Source organism: Vulpes lagopus, chromosome 23 (genome assembly GCF_018345385.1).
Source record: "Vulpes lagopus strain Blue_001 chromosome 23, ASM1834538v1, whole genome shotgun sequence".
NCBI lineage: Eukaryota > Metazoa > Chordata > Mammalia > Carnivora > Canidae > Vulpes > Vulpes lagopus.
The window spans coordinates 61,498,289-61,514,082 of record NC_054846.1 but is presented as its reverse complement, the minus strand read 5'-3'; the positions used below and the strand labels follow the sequence as shown (position 1 = coordinate 61,514,082).

Below are 15,794 nucleotides of genomic sequence, written 5' to 3'. Positions count from 1 at the left end.
TCTTAGATTAATTGATGATATAGGCATGGGTTTATTATGGGTTTTTCTCTCTTGTTCCATTGACCAATGTATCTAATTTCACAGCAGTAACATACTGTTTTGATTACTGTAGCCTTGTAGTAGATCATGAAATCTGGGATTGTGATACACCCACAGTTCATTCTTCTTTCTCAAGACTGCTTTTGCTATTCTGCATTTTGTGGTTCTGTATGAATTTTACGATTATTTGTTCTAGTTCTGTGAAAAATGCTGTTGGTGTTTTGATAGGGATTGCACTGAATCTGTAGATTGCTTTGGATAGTATGGACATTTTAACAATACTTGTTCTCCCAACCCATGAACATGCTATATCTTTCCATTTATTTGTGTTGTCTTCAATTTCTCTGATAAATGTCTTATTGTTTTCAGAGTATAGGTCTTTCACTTCCTTGGTTAAGCTTATTCCTAGTTTTTCTTTTTAGTGCAATTGTAAATGAGATTGTTTTCTCAATTTATCTTTCTGATATTTTGCTAGTGGTGTATAGAAATGCAACAGGTTTCTGTATATTAAATTTATAAACTGCAACTTTATTTAATTCATTTATCAGTTCTTTTTTTTCATTTATCAGTTCTTTTTAAGTTACTTAGTTAAATTCAATTAGTTAACTTAAAATTTTTATTTTTATTTAAATTCAATTAATTCACTCGTTTGTAGTTTTTCTGTGGAGTTTTTAAGGGTTTTCTATATATAGTATGTCATCTGCAAATAGTGACAGTTTTCATTTTTCCTCACTTAGATGCCTCACTTTCCTAACTTAGATGCCTTTTATTTCTTTTTCTTGTCTGATTGCTGCAGCTAGAACTTCCAGTACTATGTTAAATAAAAGTGGTGAGAGTGGACATCCTTGTCTTATTCCTGATCTTACGGGAAATGTCTTCAGTTTTTCATCATTGGATATAATATTAGCCGTGGGATTGTCATATATGGCTTTTATTATGTTGAGGTATGTTGCCTCTAAATCTCCTTCGTTAACACCTTTTATCACAAATGGATTTTGTATTTCGTTAAATGCTTTTCCTGCATCTGTTGAGATAATCATGTGGTTTTTATCCTTCCTTAATGCATCACATTGATTTTAATGTGATGCATCACATTGATTTTGCAAAAATTGAACCACCCTTGCATTCCTGGAATAAACCCTACCCACTCATGGTGAATAATCCTCTTAATGTATTGTTGAATTTGGTTTGCTAATATTTTGTTGAGGATTTTTGCATCTGTGTTCATCAGGAATACTGGCCTATAATTTTCTTTTCTTGAAATATCTTTGTCTGGTTTTGGTATCAGGGCAATGCTGGTGTTAGAATGAATTTGGAGGCTTTCCTTCCTCTTCTATATTTTGGAATAGTTTGAGAAGAAGTATTAACTGTCCTTTAAATGTTTAGCACAATTCACCCATGAAGCCATCTGGTCTTTGACTTTTGCTGATTGGGAGTTTTTTGATTATCAGTTCAATTTTGTTATTAGCAATCTTTCCAGATTTTCTATTTCTTCCAGATTCAGTTTCGGAAGATTACATGCTTCTAGGAATTTATCCATTCTTGAAGGATGTCCAAATATTTTGTATATAATTTTATAATAGTATCATAATTATATCTTTGTGGTGTCAGTTATTGTTCCACTTATAATTTTTTTGGAGTTCTCTTTTAGTTTTGGTGAGTCTGGCTAAAGGTTTATCAATTTTAAAAAATATTTTATTTATTTATTTGACAGAGAGCACAAGCAGGGGGATCAGCAGGGGGAGAGGCAGAAGCAGACTCCCTGCTGAGCAGAGAGCCCAATGTGGGGCTCATTTCCAGGACCGTGAGATCATGACCTGAGCTGAAGGCCACCTAGGTGCCCCAGAGTTTATCAATCTTGTTTCTCTTCAAAGAAGCAGTTCTTGGGCAGCCCTGGTGGTGCAGCGGTTTAGCGCCGCCTGCAGCCCAGGGTGTGATGCTGAAGACCCGGGATCGAGTCCCACATCGCGTTCCCTGCATGGGGCCTGCTTCTCCCTCTGCCTGTGTCTCTGCCTCTCTCTCTCTCTCTCTCTCTCTCTCTATATATATATATATATATATATATATATATATATATATATATATATATATATATAATGTCTCTATGAATAAATAGATTAAAAAAATAAATTAAAATATTTTAAAAAAAAGAACCAGTTCTTGGTTTCATTGAACTTTTCCTCTTTTTGTCTCTGTTTCATTTATTTCCACTGTAATCTTTATTATTCTTTTTTTTTACTAACTTTGGTTTTGTTTGTTCTTTTCTAGTTCCTTTAAATGTAAGGTTTGAGTGTTTGAGATTTTTCTTGTTTCTTTAGGTAGGCCTGCATCACTATAACCTTCCCTCTTAGAACTGCTTTTGCTGTGTTCCAAAGATTTGGGATAATTGTATTTTCATTTTCATTTGTCTACAAGTATTTTTTTTATTTCCCCTTTGATTTCTTCACTGACCCATTGGTTGTTTAGTAGCACGTTATCTAGCCTCCATGTGTTTGTGATTTTTCTAGTTTTTTCTTGTGCTTGTTTTTTAGTTTTGTATCATTGTGGTCAGAAAAGATGCTTCTTATTATTTCAATCTTCTTTAAATTCATTGAGATTTATTTTGTGGCTTAACATGTGATCTATCCTGGAGAATGTTCCATGGGTACCTGAAAAGAATGTGTATGCTGATGTTTTTATTTTTTTCATTTTATTTTAAAGATATTTTATTTATTTGAGAGAGAGAGAGTGCAGAGAGCACATGAGAGAAAGCACAAGCAGTGGTGAGGGGCAGAGGGAGAAACAGACTCCCTGCTGAGCAGGAGCCTAACACAGGGCTCAATCCCAGGACTCTGAGATCGTGACTTGAGCTGAAGGCAGACACTTAAGTGACTGAATCACCCAGGTGCCCCTATGCTGCTGTTTTTAGATAGAATGTTCTGTATATACCTGTTAGGTTTTACTTGATCTAATGTGTCTTTCAAAGCCACTGTTTCCTTGTTGATTTTGTATGGATCATCTATCCATTGATGTAAGTAGAGTGTTAAAGTCCCCTATTGTATTACTGTCAGTTTCTCCCTTTATGTCTATTAATATTTGCTTTATGTTTTTAGGTACTCCTGTGTTGGTTGCATAGATATTTTCAATTGCTTATATCTTCTTGTTTCAATTGTTTGCTTATTATTATGTAATACTCTTATTTGTCGCACTACAGTGTTTAAAATCTATTTCATCTGATCTAAGTATTGCTATCCTGGCTTCCCCCCACCCCTGCCCTTTTATATGGGATATATTTTTCCCTCCCTTCTCTTTTGGTCTGTATGTGTTTTAGGTCTGAAGGGAGTCTCTTGTAGGCAGCATATAGATGGGTCTTGTGCTTTTATCCTTTAAGTCACCCTATGTCTTTGGATTGGATCATTTAGTCCACTTACGTTTTTAAAAATATGTTTTTAATGTAATATTTTAAAAAAACATATGTGTGTAGTCCATTTACATTTAAAGTAATTATTGATAAGTATGTACTTATTGCCATTTTGTTAATTTTTTCTGTTTTTGTGGTTCCTCTCTGTCCCTTTCCTCTTTTCTTGCTCTCTTCCCTTGCGATTTGATAACTTTCTTTAGTCTTTTACTTAAATTCCTTTCTCTTTATTTTTTGTATGTATGTATTTTAGGTTTTTGATTGGTGATTACCATGGGATTCATATATGGCATCCTATGTATTTACCAGTTTATATAAAATTGATGGTCACTTAGGTTTACACAACCTCCTAAAAGCAGAAATTTTTATTCCCCCATCCATGTTTTATGTATGTTATATTTTACATCTTTTTATTTGGTATATCCGTTGACTAATTTTTGTAAGTATAACTGATTTTACTACTTTTGTGTTTTAAACTCCATACTAGCTTTTAAGTGATGAATCTGCTATTTTTTAAAAAAATTTAATTTATTTATTTATTCATGAGAAAGAGAGAGAGAGAGAGAGAGAGAGGGAGGGAGGGAGGGAGGGAGGGAGGGAGAGGGAGGGAGAAGCAGGCTCCATGCAGGGAGCCTGATGTGGGACTCGATCCCAGGTCTCTAGGATCAGGCCCTGGACTGAAGGCGGCACTAAACCACTGAGCCACCTGGGCTGCTCATGAATCTACTATTTTTATAATGTTTGCTTTTACTTACGAATTTTTTTCCTTTCATAATTTTCTAGTTATGATCTTTTTTCTTTCCACCTGAAGGTGTCCCCCTAAAATTTCTTGTAAGCTGGTTTGGCAATGATTAACTCCTTTAACTTTTGTGTGGGGGAAAGTCTTTATCTCTCCTTCAATTCTCAACAATAACCTTGATGGATAGAATATTTTGGTTTCAGATTTTTTTCTTTTAAGCACTTTGCAGACCAGAGGGTATTTGTGTGATTTATTTAAAGTTTCTGGTGAAAAATCAGCTGACAGCCTTATGGGGTTTCCCTTATATGTAACTGTTTTCTTTTCTTTTTTTTCTTGCTCTTTCCAATATTCTTTCTTTGTCATTACTTTTTGCTATTTTAAGTATTATATGTCTCGCTGTGGACTTCCTCGGCTTCTTATTAGGATCTCTCTGTGTTTCCTGGACCTGGATATCTGTTCCTTTCCCCAGATAAGGAAAGTTTTCAGCTATTATTTCTTCAAATCTACACCATTGTCTCTCTCTTATCCCTCTGGGATCCTTATATTGTGAATTTTATTATGCTTGATGATGTCAGAATTCCCTTAGCCTAGTCTCCTTTTTTATTTTTGCTGTTTGGCTTGATTGCTTTCATTTCCCTGTCTTCCAGACATTGATCCATTCTTCTACATCCTCTAATCCACTGTTGATTCCCTCTAGTGTATTTTTCATTTCAGTTATTGTATTCTTCAGCTCTGCCTGCTGCTTTTTTATATTTTCTACCTGCCCTTTTCTCAAGTTCAGTGAGTACCTTTGTGACCATTACTTCGAAACTTTTTTTTAAAAAGATTTTATTTATTCATTCATGAGAGACACACAGAGAGAGGCAGAGGGAGAAGCAGGTTCTCTGCAGGGAGCCCAATGTGGGACTCAATCCCAGGACTCTGGAATCATGCCCTGAGCCGAAGGCAGATGCTCAACTGCTGAGCCACCCAGGTGTCCCCATTACTTTGAACCCTTCATCAGATCTATTGTTTATCTGTGTTTCATTTAGCTCTTTTTCTGTGATTTTTGTCTTATTCTTTCATTTGAGACACATTCCTCTGTCTCCTCATTTTGTCTGACACTGTGTTTGTTTCTGTATATTAGGTAGGTCAGCTACATCTTTTAGTTTCAAAAGGAATATCCTTGTATAGAAGAGTTCCTGTGGTGCCCTCTAGCACCTCTAATCTCCCCTGATCACCAGAACCAGCAACTCCAGGGCTGTGCCCTATGTGGGCTGCATGCACCTTTCTGTTGTGGCTGAGCTTACCTGGTTGCAATGACTAACTTTGTCTGCTATGAGTCTGAGCAGGGTTCACTCACCTTGCCATTGAGAGGCCCAGAGGCTGCTACCGTGGGCTCTTTGGTGGGGTCTGCACTCACCTCATTGTCTGCAATTAGCCTGTTAGAGATGAAGGTGCATGGAAGGGCAGGAACTAGAGACATACTGGTGTTTGGGGTCATCTCCCCCCCTTCCCAGGGCAGTGGTACAGGTCCTGGCCAGAGATGCCTGATAGATGTGCAAGAATGCTTGCCGAGTTGAGCAGATTGGGTGGGGTGGGTTTGCAGGGGAATGCTAGGGCAGGGCATGTGGTGCTAACAAGGTAGCAATAGATGGAGAGTGTTAGAAGTGGCTTATGTAAGCATTCATCTATCTAGGGTGGGGAAGGACAGAAAAAATTGTACCTGCCAGCACTTTTGTTTCTGGTGAAACCTGCAGATCCTGACCCTCTTGGCACACATTCTAACATGAGTTGATAAACCTCCTTCACCTGTATTCCAGGCTCTTCTTTCAAACTGCTGTTTCTGTGCTATATCTCAGGCTGAGTTACTTATCTTGCTGGGTCTTTAAGGGTGGGGACTTCTTTTCCTGTTACCCTCTTGCTCTCCCAGAGTTAAGCCCCACTGATTTCTAAAGCTCCTGGAGTTAAGCCCCACTAATTTCCAAAGCCAGATGTTATGGGGATTCATCTCAGTGTGGGTCCCCAGGGCTAGGGATTTCCAATGTGCAGTCTAATCCCCCTGTTCCTGTGTTTGTGATGTGCTTCCCATTTACAGCTCGTTGGGCTGGGTGCTTAGTTGCCGACCACACTTCTACTCCTACCCCCTTTTCATGTGGCCTTCCCTCTACAATTAACTGTGGAAGATCTGTCAGTCTTCAGGTCATTTTCAGAGTTAGTTGCATAGCTGTAGATGTTGCCTTGGTTGTCTGTGGGACAAGGTGACCTCAGGATCCTGCTATTCTGCCCTTTTCCCTAGGGATCCAATGGACACTTTCATGACTGCAAATATTTTTATGCTTCTGACACCCACACCCACAGTCCACTCATCACATTTGTAAGCCTCTTCTGTGTGAACTCCAAGATAAATTATAACACATTTACCTACTTAACACATTCTTCACAAATAAATAGCATCTCCCTTGTATGGACTGTCTGATATAATCAAAGATCCATACTCCTGCTGAAGCCCTTACCACACTCACACATTTGTAGTGTTTTTCTCATTTGTAGTGTCTGAATTTGAAGATATGTACTAAGGGACTCAGCTATATCCGAGCCATTCATTCATATATTTATAATTCATATAATCACCTACAATTCATGTATATCTAATTATTTCTCTGAATTATTTTATATTCTTGTAAGTTTAAAGTATTATAAAGATTTTCCCATGGTTATTACAAATTTAGGTCCTCTCTTCCAAGTGAGTTCTTTGGTGTCTATTTAAGACAAATGATTTTCAATTCTAAACGTTCTTATACCTTACACATATTGCTGAATGAGGTTACCTAGCCGTTAGGCAATGGGGAGTCTTGCTCTATGAGGTCAGGCAATATTTGACCTTGTAGCTTCTCTGAGCAATGTTCTGTGGGAGGTGTTCTTTTTTTAAAAAAAGATATTATTTATTTATTCATTTATTCATGAGAGAGACAGAGAGGCAGAGACATAGGCAGAGGGAGAAGCAGGCTACCTGCAGGGAGCCCGATGTGGGACTTGATCCGAAGACCCTGGGATCACAACCTGAGCTGAAGGCTCAACCACTGAGCCACCCAGGTGCCCCAAACTCAGGAAAGTAAACACAAATGTTTAATTTCTCACTTTTGTCACACATTCCATGAAGAAATTCAAAGCAGAGTCCAGGACTCTGGGATCACAACCTGAGCCAAAGGCAGATGCTCGACCACTGAGTCACCCAGGCACCCGGGAGATGTTCTTTACTCCCATTGTCTGCACTCATATAGGATTTTGCACAAGGCTCTGAGTGGGCAGATTTCTATTTTTCAAGGTTGATGTTCTTCTCTAGGTTCTTAGAATCAGCCTCTTGAAGACTAACTTCATGTTCTTGCATCTGCAAATTCTCCTTAAAATCTTGCACCCATAACAGATGTTACATTCCTAAAATACTCCCACTTGAAGAGTCATAATACAGTTGTGACTCTCAGTTTTTTGACGATCACTTTTCCTTAGATTTGTTTGCAAGAAATCTCTATCTGTAAAATTTCTGAAACTTACTTTACTTGGGGATTTCCTAGACAGTGTTAATTCCAGTCTTCTGTGAGAATCAATAAGGGCGGGTATTGCCCTTCTTCACTCTCCTATCCCTTGATCTCCCAGAGTTTAGTATTTCAGAATGAGAGACAGGACTCTTTTAGACATTCCTGGGTTCAAATTATAAAACCATAATTTTTTATAGTATAACATGGAACATGGCATGAAATCTCTGTACCTTGGTTTTCTTTTTCAGTAAAACAGGAATAGCAACCTGGTTCCATAACTAGGGCTATAATGAGGATAATAAATAGTTCTCATTATAAAACCTATTGCACAATGGCTGGTATATAAGAAGTGCTAATGATACCAACTTTTCTTTTACATTCTTATATTGCAAAGGAAGTACAGAAGAAGAATCAAGAACATGGCTTGAAGCCAAGTTTCCCTGATCTCAAATCCTTATTAGCCATATTACTTTGTATAACCTCTCTGTGCTTCAATTTCCTCATTTGTAAAGTGGGGATAATAATGATATCTGACTTTTCGGATTGTTGGGAGGATTAAATTAGTTAATATAGACAAAGCACTTTAAATCATACCTCGTATGTAGTTCACATGCTATAAATGCAACTATTAATCTCAACGTTTGACTATTGACAATAGTCAATGTTTGACGAATGTCTAGAAGATTAAATCTTCCCCTAGTACAAAACCCCTATGTACTTCAAGGCGAGTTTCTTATGTAATAGTTTGTGTCTCACTTGTCCCAGCAAATGTGCTCTGCTTCAGTCAAGTAGAATTGTCTATCTAGGATATGCAAATGTCTACGTGAATATTTTTTGCATCTGTGTAAACAATTTGACTTTAAAATACATAACAGGGATCCCTGGGTGGCGCAGCGGTTTGGCGCCTGCCTTTGGCCCAGGGCGCGATCCTGGAGACCCGGGATCGAATCCCACATCAGGCTCCCGGTGCATGGAGCCTGCTTCTCCCTCCGCCTCTGTCTCTGCCTCTCTCTCTCTCTCTCTGTGACTATCATAAATAAATAAAAATTAAAAAAAAATACATAACAATTTCATGGGTTCATGTAAGGCATAGTGATCTCTTGATGAAGACTGAGACTAGAGAGAGAAGAGGTATTTGGTTATTGTCTGATCAATGGACATGAAATTCTTCATAGTGTCTGGATACCACTTTTTCCTCTTTAGGTTCAGAAACCATCTCTGTGCTTTTTATTCTTAAATATTCTATTCTGGCTAATTTGTATTCAGATCCCTTCCCCTACTCCCTAGCCCTGGAAACCACTGATTTGTTCTCTATTTTTGCCTTTTCCAGAATGTCCCTTAAATGAAATTATACAGTATGTAACCTTTGGAGTCCATGTTCTTTCACTTAGCATAATTCATTTGCAATTCATCTATGTTGTTGCATGCATCAGTAATTCATTCCCTTTTATTGATGGATGGTGTCTATTTTGTGGATACTACAATTTGTTTATCCATTTTACCCATTGAGAGATATTTGGATCGGTTCCACCTTTGGGTGATTATGAATGCTGCTATATTTGTATTTGTGTACATTTTTTTTTGTGAATGTAAGCTCTCATTTTTCTAGGATAAATATCTAGAAGTGGAATTGCTGGGTTATATAGTGTATGTTCAACATTGTAAGTAACTTCCAGCTTTCTAGAATGGCTGTTAACATTTTGCATTCACACCAGCAATGTATGAAAGTGCTGTGCACTTATAATTGTTGGTATTTTAAAATTTTAGCTCCTCTAAAAAGAGTGTGTGAGGGATCCCTGGGTGGCGCAGCGGTTTGGCGCCTGCCTTTGGCCCAGGGCGTGATCCTGGAGACCCGGGATCGAATCCCACATCAGGCTCCCGGCGCATGGATCCTGCTTCTCCCTCTGCCTGTGTCTCTGCCTCTCTCTCTTTCTCTCTGTATGACTATCATAAATAAATAAAAAAAATTAAAAAAAAAATTAAAAAGAGTGTGTGGAAGGAAGCTTCTGACATGGCTCCCATGGACACATTGTGTTCATAATCATATCCTTGAATAATCCCCACCTCTTGAATTTGAGTTGGATCTAAAGACCTGCTTCTAACACGATAAGAAATACTAACAGTATTAATGTCCCTTTCACTTTTTTAAATTGAGATGACTATGGCAACAATAATGGGGTGTCACTTCTGTGATTATCTTATGAAAGACTGACTTCTCTGTAACTGGCCTTCTCTTCCTGGCTTTTCTTGTGAGCTTATCCTGATGGAGAGAACCACCTGGTGAAGGACTAAGGCAGTCTTCAGCTAACATCCAGGAAGGAACTAAGGCCCAAAGTCCAATAGCCCTCAAGAAACTGAATCCTATTAATAACCATGCTTTGCATCAGGTCCTGTCCCAGTGGAGCTCCCATTTGAGGCTGCCCCTGCCCCCCGACACCCAACACCTTGATTGAAACCTTATGAGAGACTCTAAAACAGAGGACTCATTGATACTGCACCTAAATCCATGACCCACAGAAACTGAGATAATAAATGTATATTGTTTTAAGATGCTAGATTTGGGGATAATTTTTTAAAGCAAAAGATAACTAATACAGTATGTAATAATACCTCGTTGTGGTTTTAGTTGGCATTTCCCAAGGACTAGTGATGTTGAGTATCTTTTTATTTTATTTATTTTTTTATAAATTTATTTGTTATTGGTGTTCAATTTGCCAACATATAGAATAACACCCAGTGCTCATCCCATCAAATGCCCACCTCAGTGCTCATCACCCAGTCACCCCCACCCCTCACCCACCTCCCGTTCCACCACCCCTAGTTTGTTTCCCAGAGTTAGGAATCTTTCATGTTCTGTCTCCCTTTCTGATATTTCCCACTCATTTTCTCTCCTTTCCCCTATAATCCCGTTGACTAATTTTTATATTTCCTGAATGAATGAGACCATATAATGTTTGTCCCTCTCCAATTGACTTACTTCACCCAGCATAATACCCTCCAGTTCCATCCACGTCGAAGCAAATGGTGGGTATTTGTCTTTTCTAATGGCTGAGGAATATTCAATTGTATTCATAAACCACATCTTTATCCATTCATCTTTCAAGCATCTTTTTAGGTGTTTATTTACCGTCTGTATATTCTCTGGTGAACTGTCCATTAATGTTGGTTTTTTTCCCTAGGCTTTGATGTTTTATTAGAACAAAATATCAACACAAGTTTGCTTTTATTTACAGAATTTCATGTGTGAGGACTGTCTAGACCACTTGGTCCCAAGTGAGAATAACCATTAAGCCTGTTTATGTATTTTCTTATTTTTAATTGGCACACAGAGAAAAGTTTCACACTCATAAAAATGCCAATAGTGTAAATAACAAACCCATCCCTTAATATAAAAACAGCTTCAAAAACATACCATTTAGATGGGGTTAATCTTCAAATGTAATCCAATAAGACTAAAAACTAAACATTTCAGGTCCTGTACTAATAATACTTGAAGGCCTTCAGGATACTTTGTCAGATTTACATCAATAAGAGAACCTATTTTTTAAAGATTTTATTTATTTATTTATAAGAGACACAGAGAGGCAGAGACAAAGGCAGAGGGAGAAGCAGGCTCCATGTTGGGAGCCCGATGCGGGACTCGATCCTTAGACCCCAGGATCATGCCCTAAGCCAAAGGCAGGCGCTAAATCGCTGAGCCACCCAGACGTCCAGAGAACCTATTTATTTTTTTATTTTTTTATTTTTTATTTTTTTAATTTTTTTTTCAGGCAGGTGAAACAATTTTATTTCATAGTTGTCTTTAAAACCACAAAGACACTATGTTCTTCATATAAAAACATTAGTACAGATAACTATACTTTCTAGAAAATGATTATATAGACCCTCTCAAAGAAAAATGCACACCATTATATGGTTCAGACAAGTTACTTGGGAAAAACACATCTGGACCGATTCCTAAAACATACCAGAAGACCACGCCACATCTTTTGGTTCAAAGTATAGATTACTGTCATCAGTAAGGGCTCCTGCATTCTTACATATTTGATAATACACATATAGACTGGTTTGTGACTTAATGCTCCATAGGTTCATCAGCCTTTTCTGCAGGTTCATCAGCAGGTTGAGCAGGCTGTGCCTTTCTCTGTGGTCTTTCTTCAAGACCTTCCAGGAACGGAGATACATCATCATCATCATAAATCGTAAACTCCAAGTCTTTACCAACAATTCCAATGGAAACATTCTTTGTAGTTAGGTCCTGTTCTGCAGGAAGTGTCTCTCGTAAGGCACGCAGACCATGTTTAACCAGTTCATTCAAATTGCACTCCATAAACCCCGACATATGTCTCTCCAAGTAAGTACGAGCTGATTGAGAACGGGCTCCAATGGACATGGCTCTACAGTCAAAATAGTTGGCAGATGGACAGGTTTGGAAAATGTGAGGGCCCATATCATCATAACCAGCAACGAGCAGTCCAACACCATATGGTCTCCGCCCATACCGTTGTGTTGGTATCTGGGTCTTGCTTCCAATTAGAGATATAAGACGAGACACAGGAAGAGGTCTGTCAAAAACAAATCTGGAATCCAAACACTCCTGGCGCATAAAATTACATAACAGTCTAGCATCAGCAGTAAGTCCCGCAATTGAGATACCAATATGGTTATCAACATGAAGAATTTTCTTCTGATGAGCTGCAAGCTCTGACTGTGCTCTCTTCAATGCAACCAACACTGCATGGGTTTTTGATTTCAGACCAACTGTGGCTGAACCTTGTTTGACAGCTTCCATTGCATATTCAATTCGATGAATCCTGCCCTGAGGGCTCCAAACAGTGACGTCATTGTCATACTGGTTGCGAAACATGGTTCCGGCGCGGGTCCCGCTGCGGCCTCCGGCAGAGGTCTTTTTTTTTTTTTTTAATTTTTTTATTGGAGTTGAATTTGCCAACATATAGCATAACACCCAGTGCTCATCCCGCCAAGTGCCCCCTTCAGTGCCCGTCACCCAGTCGCCCCAACTCCCCACCCACCTCCCTTTCCACCACCCCTTGTTCATTTCCCAGAGTTAGGTGTCTCTCATGTTTTGTCATCCTCACTGATATTTTCACTCATTTTCTTGATTCCCTTTCACTAATTTTTATATTCCCCAAATGAATGAGACCATATAATGTTTGTCCTTTTCCTATTGACTTCTGTCACTCAGCATAGTACCCTCCAGGTCCTTCCACGTCGAAGCAAATGGTGGGTATTTGTCGTTTCTAATGGCTGAGGAATATTCCATTGTATACAAATACCGAAAACACATTTCTGATGTGGTAAAAGAAGTGTGTTCATTTCCAATTATGATTTCAAGCTCCTGTCGGCCAACTCTGTCAGGGGGAGGCCACAGTGCATCATTTTCTTTTGTGATCTTGCTGTCGTCAATAATCCTCTTCAGTTCCTCCATTACACTCTTGTGTATATAAGCCTCCTTTCTGATCATGACATAATTTTTGTAATTGCTGCTATTGGCGTATCTAAACTTTCCATCTGGCTGGAACTCCAGCTCCAGAAACTTGTGTCCAAACTTGCCCTTGTGCCCTTTGTAGTAGTGTAAGTAGAAATCACTGGCCATAGCCGTGATATCCCCCTAAAGCCTGCCCAAGGCCTGGCCAATGTGCCATTGGCACCTATTTCTTTTTTCTTTTTTTAATTGAGGTTTTTGGTTGAATTTTAGGAGGTTTTTAAAAGATATCTTCTGGGGATCCCTGGGTGGCGCAGCGGTTTGGCGCCTGCCTTTGGCCCAGGGCGCGATCCTGGAGTCCCGGGATCGAGTCCCACGTCAGGCTCCCTGTGTGGAGCCTGCTTCTCCCTCTGCCTGTGTCTCTGCCTCTCTCTCTCTCTCTCTCTCTCTCTCTCTCTCTCTCTGACTATCATAAATAAATTTAAAAAAATAAAAGATATCTTCTGGATATATCCCTTTGTTACATGTCATATGAGTGTTTTTTCCCAGTTTGCGGTTTATCTTTTTATTCTCCTAACAGTGTCCTTCACAGTGCAAAGGTTTTTAAATTTTGATGAAATCAAGTTTTTAAATGCATAGATTATGCATTTGGTCTCATATCTAAGAACCCTGCTTAACTAAAAGTCATGATATTTTTCTCCTCTATCTCTACTTCTAAGGGTTTTATAATCTAACGCTTTACACTTAGGTCTCTGATCTATTTTTTTTAAGATTGTATTTCTTTATTAGAGAGTGCTTGCATTTGCTCACAGAAGGGGGAGTGGGGAGAAGGGCAGAGGGAAAGGGAGAAAATCTCAAGCAGACTCTGTGCTGAGCACGGAGCCTGATGCTGGGCTTGATCGCACAACCCTAAGATCACAACCTGAGCCAAAAACAAGAGTTGAATGCTTAGCCAACTGAGCCACCTGGGCGCCCCAGGTCTCTGATTCATTTTTAAAGATAACTTCATTAAGATATAACTTACCTACCACACAACTCACCCATATAACGTGTAAATGCAATGTTTTTTAATTTTAAGTTTATTTTAAAAATTTATTTTAGAATGTTCAGAACTATGTATTCATCACCATAATCCACTTTTGGAACATTTGCATCCCCACTTCAAAGACACTCCATGCCCATTGGCAATAATCCCCTTCTCCACTTCCCATCCCTAGCCCTAGCAACCACTAATCTATGTTGTCTCTATAAATTTGCCTGTTCTATCATTGAATCATAAAATGTGACCTTCTGTGACTGACTTAGCACATTTTTAAGGTCCATCCATGTTGTAACATGTATCAGTACTTTCTTTTTCTAGCTGAATAATATTCCATTGTATAAAAATACTCTATATTTTATCTGTTCATCAGTTGATGGACACTTTGCTTGTTTCAACAATTTAGCTATTATGCTGCTGCTATGAACATATATCCACATGAAAACGTGTACACAAATGTATTCATTTCTCTTGGATATATTTAGGAGCGGAATTGCTGGGTCTTTTGGTAACTCCATTTAACTTTTTGGAGAACTGCTAAATTCTTTTTTGAAGTAGTTGTACCATTTGACCTTTCACCACTAATATGAGAGTCCCAACCACCATCACTTGTCAGTCTTTCTGATTATTGCCCATGCTAATGGATATAAAGTGGTGTCTCACTGTAGTTTTGCTGTGATCCATTTTGAGTTGTTTTACATACCGTTTACATTGTAGATCAAGGTTCATATTTTGCATATAGATGTCCAGTTTTGGCACCATTTGTTGAAGACTGTCCTTTTTCTACTGAATTACTATTGTCCCTTTGTCAAAAATCAGTTGATCATGTTTGTAGGAATCTATTTCTGGATTTTTATATTCTGTTCCATTATTCCACATTACCTTTTGTCCATATTACACTGTCTCAACTACTGTAGATTCATAGTATGTCTTAAAACAATGTACAAGTCCTTCAACTTTCTTTTTCAAAAATCATCTTGGCTAATCTAATTCCCCTCACCTTCCTTTATAGGTTTTTGATTTGGATTGCATTAAATCCATAGTTTGGGGAGAACTGACATCTTGATTGTATTCAGATCACTCCCCCTGCTTACAAGCAGGGGGAGTGACAGGCAGAGGGAGAGGGAAAAGCAGGCTCCCCAAGGAGCAGGGACCCTGATGTGGGACTTGGTCCCAGGACTCTGGGATCACAACCTGAGCTGAAGGCAGATGCTTAACTGAGCCACACAGGTGCCCTGATATCTTAATTATATTGGGTTTTCTCATCTGTAAACATGTCTTTTTTTTTTTTACCTCTTTCATTAGCACTTTGTATTTTTTAGCATGTACAGACTGCACATACTTTGTTACATCCTTAAGTATTTCTCTTTTGGAGCTTTTACAAACAGTAGTTTTAAAATTTTCAGTTTATACTCGTTCATTGGTAATGTATAGAAAATGGATTTCGTATATTGATCTTGTATCCTGCAACCTCGACATATTCATCAGTTCCAGGAGCTTTATAGGTCCCTTAGGACTTTCTACAGAGATATACCAGCTGTGAATAGTTTTCTTCCTTTTGAATCAGATTGGCTTTTATTTTTTGCTAGCCTTATTGCATTTGCCAAGACTTCCAG

The 15,794-nt window shown here is 38.5% G+C and overlaps 2 protein-coding genes across 2 annotated transcripts; both read right to left on the bottom strand.

Annotated features, from left to right (window-relative positions):
- Window positions 1-11,108: 11,108 nt before the first annotated feature.
- On the bottom strand, window positions 11,109-13,341 carry LOC121481340 (protein mago nashi homolog). Its single transcript, XM_041738655.1, has 2 exons — window positions 12,998-13,341; window positions 11,109-11,230 (listed from the first exon to the last, which is right to left on the bottom strand). The coding sequence occupies exons 1-2, from the start codon at window positions 13,308-13,310 to the stop codon at window positions 11,109-11,111; spliced, it is 435 nt and encodes a 144-aa protein (XP_041594589.1). The 5' UTR covers window positions 13,311-13,341.
- On the bottom strand, window positions 11,503-12,627 carry LOC121481339 (proteasome subunit alpha type-1-like). Its single transcript, XM_041738654.1, has one exon. It carries the CDS (start codon window positions 12,558-12,560, stop codon window positions 11,769-11,771), a length of 792 nt encoding a protein of 263 aa, XP_041594588.1. The 5' UTR covers window positions 12,561-12,627; the 3' UTR covers window positions 11,503-11,768.
- Window positions 13,342-15,794: the final 2,453 nt, after the last annotated feature.